Genomic DNA, 8,569 nt, shown 5'->3' with positions numbered 1-8,569 from the left:
AGAAGGCCTGCATTGCTTAAAGGTTTCCGCCGTCCGTTTCTCAGAATGCAAAATTTAACGCGTGCTGTGGTTCTGGAGGGGGTCCCTCTGCTCTAATGCTGAGTCTGCCTCTCCTGCACCCACTCGCATGCCTGAGGAGCCGATCCTCGGCGACGTGAGCCGTTCAGCAGATGTGAAATTGGCATTGATGATTTGATCTGAAACTCGTGCAGTCATAGCGAGCAAAAAGACTAAATGAAACTTATGGAGTAAGTTGGAGAGAGTTTTCTCATATGCAGGAAGTGATCATTAGCTGCATTTTTGTCAGTATTTGCTGAGATATTGCACAACTTTATAGAGGTGTTCCTGTGTAAAGTTGTCTTTATAAATGATAACGCATGTTGTTGGTAGTGTTGAGTGAAGAATATGTCAGTATAGATTGCCCCTGAGAAGTACACACATTTACCATGGGCATGAATATCACATGAGAGGGTTGTTTAACTCCAGACATCAAAAGTCAGAGTCGCGCATGGTCACTGCTTTCAAACTGGTATCCCTTTTGAAGGGTTCCTTAATGATGCATCTTGACTAGATTTTTTTTTAAACCAGAGTTGGGTGCACAAAGTTGTGTTGATTAAAGAAACCCAGTCTAAATAATATATGCAAGCTAAGACAAATGCACACATAATTGTACTGTAGCAAGTTGCAAAGTGACCACACTTTTTGTAACTTCACGTAAGTTCTGGGAATAATTCTGCCTGCACATTTGAGAACTCTCTCTCTCAGACTTGGCAGACCTTGCGTACGTTGGTTGACTTTCTGTCACAGACTCTGCTTTGAAGATTTCTAGGGGTTCGGTTTTTATCACAAATCGATAAAAAGCCTGACTTGACGACTGATTTTTTAAAATTTTTTTTTTGTCTGAAAAGACACTAAATATAGCGAAGGTCATTAAACTGGCAACAGTGGCATGATCTGGTGGCCACGATCCCCCAAAACTAAAATGAAAGCCGATAAATCGTCTGGCCCTAAAGATTGCTCCCCTAACGATGCCCCCTACTGTAGAAGCTACATTTCTGCCTGTCATCTGTAAAAACAATCACTTAAACCGTCACCCTCAAATGAAAGAAAATTGGTTCAAAATGGACCCTTAAGGCTCCATGTTACCGCTGCAACACCATAATGGGTGTCCAGAGTGAAATAAATTCAGACAAGCTCTCGCTCAAAAATTGGCATCTTTTAAGACTTTAGTTGCAGCTGACCTCTTGGACAAGCCAAATATCTTCAGCTTTTGTGGTCAAATGATGCCACTTAGTCATAACATGGATGATAATATAATGAATATTTGAGTCAAAGTGGAGCTTTCAATCTAAATAAGCCTGGACCAGTAAATACATATTTTTAGACTTCATGCTCTACTTCTCATTAAACCATCTTTTCTGCTGAGGACTCAGATGTGTATGTAAATGTACAATTTTCACACTGTTTTAATGTCAAAAACCTCGTGCTGATTCAGAGAAAAAGGCGCCGCTTTAGTCATCAGTATTACTGGAACGGACCACACTTCTATTTGCTGCTATATTCAGACCAATTTTATGCATCAGACTTCAGAGCTCTGCATTTTATGTCTCCAGAAATTGGATTGAAATTTTTGAGTTCAGATTTGATTTCTGACGAAGACAAAAGAGAAAACAGAAAAACTCCAGTTTCTAAACGGAGCAAACCCCATTATCACTTTTTTTTTTTTTTCTTTTGGTCGCCCGACAAACCACAGACCACCTGTTACAGGGAAAAGGAAGTTAGAAAAAAAAAAAAACGCTCCGTCTTGTCTATTCTTTGTAACTGCTAGTATGCTGAAGTAGTGCTTGCTTGAAAAATGAGCAGAGCAGTGCCATATTTGGAAGTTTTACATTCATTCAAAAGGTCAGCATTATCTGCTTTTCAGCATTTACCTCCTTTTAGGAACACCAACGAGTAATGAGCATCATCTGCTTAAAGTAGTGCTAAATCACTCCTTCCTGCAGGATTTCCATCATCTTCAGTGGCACCCAAACCCTCTTGATTTCACCTCTTAGATAAAATGTCATTCTTGTGCAACTCCCCCTAATGAAGTTGTTCTGTAGATCCATGTATATTATTAACGCCGTTTGTGGCATCTGTCTTTTACAGTATGGACGGCGGTGAGCTTTTCAGTCGAATCCAGGACAGAGGAGACCAGGCCTTCACAGAGAAAGGTAGAGCGGTTTTTCATGAGGCAGAATACCAAATGCTACAATCACCTTCACAGCACACAACTGGATTACTTTATTTGCTACAGTTGCAGTGTTGATGTGCATGTTTGATCACTTCTAACATTTGTAAAAAACATCTTCATTGTAGAGGCCTCCGATATCATGAAGAGCATCGGAGAAGCGATCCAATTTTTACATGCCATCAATATTGCGCACAGAGATGTGAAGGTTTGTTTCTTATCTTATTGTTATGCTCGTTATTTATCTGGAATAATAAAAGAAACAAACCAAAATGACACCTGCAGGTTGTAAAGTATCTCTGTGGTTCTTCCTGCAGCCAGAGAACTTGCTGTATTCTTCGAAGAGGCCCAGGGCTCTCCTGAAACTCACAGACTTCGGCTTTGCCAAGGAGACGACCTCACACAACTCTTTAGACACTCCCTGCTACACACCCTACTACGTTGGTAAGAGTCTGTACCTGCACCGCTCTCACGTCTGACCCTTGGTTTGTTTTTTTTTTTAGCCGTTAGCTGCTGTGAGATTCTGTCAATATGAGTAAAAATGACAAGTTTTCATGGTATTGCACAGAAACGTGATCCAAGTACCTTTTTTTTTTCATAATAGAAAAGTGACAATTATTTCTAGTGGACATTTATAGTATTGCAACTGTAGTTTTACCTGAGATTAATTTATTGTTGTAAGGGCCAGCATTCCTTCAAATACTTTGCACAAATAAATCTTAAATTGTCTTTGTTGTTTAAATTATTATTGTCACATCTACTGCACTTTATTGCCTCATTGTTTGCATTTATGTATTTCTTATGTCTGTTTTTTCTTGTCTATCATGGCTTGTGCTGCTGCCTTTTTTTTTTGGGCCAGGTCACTCAGGTGAAAGAGGTCTAGATCTTAGTATTTTTTTTTTTAATCCGGTTAAATAAAGGTTTAATAATAAACAAAGAAAATGCTGGTCAAATAAATGTATTAAACTTTTATTCAAATTACGCTTACAGCTCCAGAGGTTCTTGGTCCAGAGAAGTATGACAAGTCATGCGACATGTGGTCTTTGGGTGTCATTATGTATATTCTGTAAGTCGCTCATTCTGGGTTTTCTATCCCTTCAGCTCACTAATTGTTAGATTATTTTTTTTCTCCAATCTTACCTTTTTAAATTCCCGACAGGTTGTGTGGATACCCTCCTTTTTATTCTAACCATGGCCTAGCCATCTCTCCTGGGATGAAGAAGAGGATAAGGATGGGCCAGTATGAATTTCCCAACCCTGAGTGGTCAGAGGTGTCAGAAGAAGGTAAGACTCTAAAGCTGAACTTTCTATTTTGCTTAAACAAGTTATAGAAAATTCTGTAAAATAACTTCTTTTTTTAATTATTTTTTTAAATAAATCTCTGAATAGATTATTGTATATTTTTAAATGGTGCACTTAAAGCTCTGACACAGGTGAACAATTTATTTTTATTTTTATCACGGTTAGAATTTGATGACGCCGTAATTATTAAACTCCTGCTGGTGTTTGAAACCTCCCAATAAACCATGACAGATTACAAAACTGATCAAGAAATTGAAACTGATCAAGGTGTTTCACCACTAAAGCTGCTGCCGCCCACTAAGCCGAAAGTCGACTCTCGTTTCACGAGTAATATGCAAGTTTTAAAAAGAAAACTGAAGCTACGTAGTGATGTGTAACTGTATAGTTTCTCTCCAAATAACAGATGCGGGAGTGGATCGTCTTAATGGTTGAACTCACTTTAATTCACTTGGGAAAAATCTACGCAAATGTTTTTTTTGTTTGTTTTTTTTTCCCAACAATGTTTGGTAAAAACAGTGGGTTTGTTTTTTTTTTTTTTACCAACAAAAGAACCGTGGTTTTCTTGAACGCTGCAAAAAAAGTACTTTTCTCTATTACATAAAAATAAAGTGAATCCATTGATGCATTGCCTCACTAGTATGCAACAAGAAGAGCCAATCAGAATTGTATACATCTGTGTTTGGTGAAGCTTTGTTATTCCAATGCAGATTGTAGCCAATTCCAGTTTTTAAATAATAATGAAGATATGAGAACAGCATTGAAAGTTTTTGAAAACTGAGGCATTTTAAGCTAACATCTTATAGTAGCGATTAGCCTGGTTAGCATGACAAAAAAATGACTACATTCATGTATTCATCCTGGGGAATATAGACCCTTATCTTACCTTTAATGATTTACAAAATCCTCTAAAAATATGTCTGTATGAAACAGTGTGTCCTTAGATCCTAAAAGTCTTAAATTAATGTATTTAAAATTAAAGCCTTAAAATATTTAAAATTCATTACAAAAAAAGTAAAGTGGCTTTAAATCACAGATCTTAAATGTTGTCTTGGCAGGACTGTATATTCTATTTTCTTTTTTTTCCTCGCGGGACATTTCTGTCAGGTAAAAGGTTGAGTCACACACAACATCGTTCCATGACTCAGTGCTAATGTATCCTTGCTAGCTAGCTACGTAGCTTTTTTTTTTGCATCCGTCATGGGTAAGTGCAAATTTATCGCCAGTTTGCTGGATGAAGTGTGTACATGTCTGTGGAGATATAGATCTTAATTTCCATAACGGTCTTGGAAAGTCTCAAATTTGAGTTGGTGAAACCTTGTGAAAGAGGTGAAAGTATGCAAGTGAAATCATGGACATGCACGTCTTCTTTCCGCAGCTAAACAGCTGATCAGGACCCTCTTAAAGACCGAGCCGACCCAAAGGATGACCATCACAGAGTTCATGAATCATCCATGGATCAACGTGAGTGAACCATAATGTTCATCTTAATGGTTTTGTAATTTCCTACTGAATTATTTGGGTCAGCATTACTGCTCTAACCGTAGAGTTGTTGTTTGTTTTTCTTCTTTTTTTTTTCCTGAAGCAATCAATGGAGGTTCCCCAGACCCCACTTCACACTAGTAGGGTTTTAAAGGAGGAGAGGGATGCGTGGGAGGAAGTCAAGGTGAGGCATTTGTTTTTCTCAACCTGAAATAAGATGCAACACACAGTAGTGTTATAAGGAGAAGGTGTGCTTATTTAACTGGATGATTTGCAGCTCTTTCATGGAGGATATTCTCAAACGTGTTAACAGTTGCAGCATTTGCTTTTGGCTTGTCTTGCGTTTTCTGTTTCGCATTATCCTGGCACAGCACTACATTAGTGCATGGGAGGTGTTTGTGTACTAATCTTTACATCTGGTCTGCAGATAGGGGAGGGTTGTAAAGAACTGTGCAGTTATTTCATAAAGGTTTGCACTGCAAGTTTTATTGCCACCCAACACGGGGGTGTGGTAAGTCTAGACTTCTGCACCTCTGCTGACTGTGACTTTCTGTCATTGATGGTAACAACTTTAAAGTCATCTGGTTTGATGTGAAAGTAACAGGAGTTGCACCAAAACATCTTGCATTTTTCAAATATGTGCCAAAGGTATTATAAGTGCACCTAAACAAATAAGAAATTCATTGAAACATTGATTTGTTTCGGTAATTTAATTCAACAGGCAAAAAAATGTATGTAAATAGTCATTACACGCCGAGAGAAACTTTTATTTCTCTTAATTTTCAGGATTATGGTTCAGAAATAATTAAACTTTGTTATTCTGTTCATCATAAAATTTCAAAATTACGTAAACGCATTGAAAAGGAGAGAATTTTAATGTTAATACACTAACGCATGACCAGACTCTATTTGTAAAGCAGAGAGTCATTGTCAAGGAAGGTAAGCTACAAAAGATTATTGATAAGAATGCTAGTTCTAAAATTAATGAAACAATAGGGATCATTTTACGAGTTTAGAGGAAATTATCTGGAATCGGAGCTTCAAGAAAAACGACACACGGGTCATCTCCAGGGCAACGACCGGAGATAACTCAAGAAATCTTTTCATTTATGCTCATGCTGATGTCTTCCATTGTTCTGTTTCTCAGGAGGAGATGACCAGTGCCTTGGCAACGATGAGGGTCGACTACGAGCAAATCAAAATCAAGACCATTGAAGACTCAACCAATCCACTGCTAACGAAGAGGAGAAAGAAAGCCAACAACCCAAACTCTGCTGCCCACTGAGAGTCAGGCTTGCATGCACATACAACACAGGTTGAGAGGAGAAAGCAATAATTTGTCGACACGAGTCGTACTGCATGGATTTTCTCAGTGTTTTATTTTTCTTGGTAAAAGTTTTGTAAAAGTGTATTTTTTTTTTGTTACTCAGCCATTTTAACAAGCTCATCACGCTGCTGCCTGCAGGGTGAAGAGCGGGTACATGTATTTACACCAGAAAAGAGATTATGAAATGCAGGAAAACGGAGGAAAAGGGCGTTTTGGATCTCTCTCCCTCTCCTTCTCTTTTCAAGATATCAGATTGTGTAGTGAGAGGGGCCGTGTTGTTGGAACACAACATGAAGCCTTAGCATTAGCTGTAGTTGAAGTTTTTTCCCCCCCACCGCCCTCCCTTTACCTGTGAATGTTGTATCACGTGGCTAATCCCCAAAAATAGAAACAAGCGAAGGTTTCTCTCTGTGTACATGCAAAGCAAGCAGATGTATTTTGAACTGACAGGAGGAATGTAAAGACACTGTCTGTGGGAAATGGGAAGAAATGGATGCCGATTTCTGGGATTTGGACAGGAAGTGTCTGTCAGGTTCAGTTTGTCTTTATGAATGTTAAACTGAGGCCTATGCACTCAAACAAGGGAACTGTGCCACTGACACTGCACCTCACTTGTAGCCCTTCTCTCCTAACTAAGTGTGTGCTTGTCAGACAGAGATGGAACGAAGAAAGACACCCCAGAGCGACTCTTTCTTTCACATGTAGCTCACTGGAGAGGAGGCGACAAATACTGTATTTTTTCATGGATTTTTATGACCATTTTAGCCTAGGCCTTACTGAGCATTGCTTATTAGCATATAGCTTTTAATCCCTTCTTGGCATTTGGTTCAAGCTTTTACCAATGTTACCCTTCTGATTTGAAATTATCGGCGGATTGTATGTCAGGTTAAGCCTATGCAGATGTTTGTCAGCTTGGAATACCTTTGAAACTGTTTTTTTTAATTTTTTTATTATTATTATTTTTGATTGCAAATGTGTTGGGAAGATGTTCTGCATCAATAAGATGGATTTCTGTAAGGAGCAGCATCCTGTACGGTACACACTGGCCCTTTAGAGGTTCTGTTAGAGGGCAGTAATTGGATTGATGTGGATTTATGTTGCCGTATGTTCTGCCATTTTCCTGAAGTTCTGAGTTGAATTAGAAAGAACTATGGTGCACAGTCTAAAACACCAGCAGGTTACCACACTGTATAACTCTTCCCCATCCTTAAGAGTTCAATCAATCTGCCAATACACTTCCTAACTCACTTGGGATCGTAGAAAATGATAAATTGTCATTTTGGTCTTGTCACTTTATAAAATGACACCCACATTACCAATTGTATCACATCTCTCACAGTGAGAATGTTTTATTTTTTATTTTTTGTCTTTCCCCGTCGTCCCTCAACTCGTCACATCTTTGTTGTGGAAGCACAGATGTGTCTCTTTACACTCGTCTTTCAGTGTGTTCAGCTTCACCTGCCATACTTTTTTGTCTGCTTCAGCTTTGGATTAAAAAAAAACAAAATGTTAAACAAAACCTGGCTCCTCTCTGTTTTTGTGAATGGGAAATCAAAGACGAAAGGCGCCACACAGGTATCACATGTTTTGCAAATGTATGAACATTTTTTTTTAAAAATCTATAGAAATTGTTTTTTTTTTTTGTTTTTTTATGGGGATTTGGTTTGCTAAGTATTTACCAAAAAATTATATTGCTTTGGAAAACTTAAATGTTTTGGGGGGATTTTTTTTTCTTTTTTTTTTAAGATTTATTTTGTGGAACTGGTGACTTTAAACATTCAGCAAATTTCTCAAGGACAGGAGTGAGATCCTGAGATCTGTTGTGTCAAGATCATATGAGGCAGCTGAGCTACAGCTGCACCGACCGCATGACATCCTGCTTCATTATGTTTTATTGGGACTTTTTTTTGCGATGGATCAGTAAGAAAACGAAAGGAAAATAAGTTAACAGTTATGAAATCAAAATGTCATTTTTCTTTTTTTAATTTTCCCAATCTGAAAAGTATTGGGAAAAGCTATTATAAAAGCTGCATTTGCATTCAGCCCCATGACTCAATACTTCGCTACAATCACTAGTGAGATTTTCCACCACTCTTTTATTAAAAAAATGGCTTAAATGCATTGTAATTTAAATTTTCAGATCTTAAGATTCTCAGCTGGACTCGGATCAACCATCACTTGCGTATGTTGAACCTCCAAGCAGCGCTCGTTACTGGTTCTCCTTAAATGGC

At 38.1% G+C, this 8,569-nt stretch overlaps 1 protein-coding gene across 1 annotated transcript in view; it reads left to right on the top strand.

Moving 5' to 3' along the window:
- The window catches only part of mapkapk2a (MAPK activated protein kinase 2a), a 29,300-nt gene extending 21,443 nt beyond the window's left edge, over positions 1–7,857 (top strand). Inside the window, exons 3-10 of the mRNA XM_007561240.2 lie at positions 2,149–2,213; positions 2,359–2,438; positions 2,548–2,674; positions 3,221–3,296; positions 3,390–3,514; positions 4,908–4,993; positions 5,115–5,195; positions 6,159–7,857. Coding sequence (XP_007561302.1) covers positions 2,149–2,213; positions 2,359–2,438; positions 2,548–2,674; positions 3,221–3,296; positions 3,390–3,514; positions 4,908–4,993; positions 5,115–5,195; positions 6,159–6,296 — 778 coding nt within the window. The 3' untranslated portion in view covers positions 6,297–7,857. The remainder of the gene's footprint in view (positions 1–2,148; positions 2,214–2,358; positions 2,439–2,547; positions 2,675–3,220; positions 3,297–3,389; positions 3,515–4,907; positions 4,994–5,114; positions 5,196–6,158) is intronic.
- The last annotated feature ends 712 nt before the right edge of the window (positions 7,858–8,569 follow it).

Source organism: Poecilia formosa, unplaced genomic scaffold, assembly GCF_000485575.1.
Source record: "Poecilia formosa unplaced genomic scaffold, Poecilia_formosa-5.1.2 Scaffold124, whole genome shotgun sequence".
Lineage (NCBI taxonomy): Eukaryota > Metazoa > Chordata > Actinopteri > Cyprinodontiformes > Poeciliidae > Poecilia > Poecilia formosa.
This window is presented reverse-complemented; position numbering and strand designations above follow the sequence as displayed.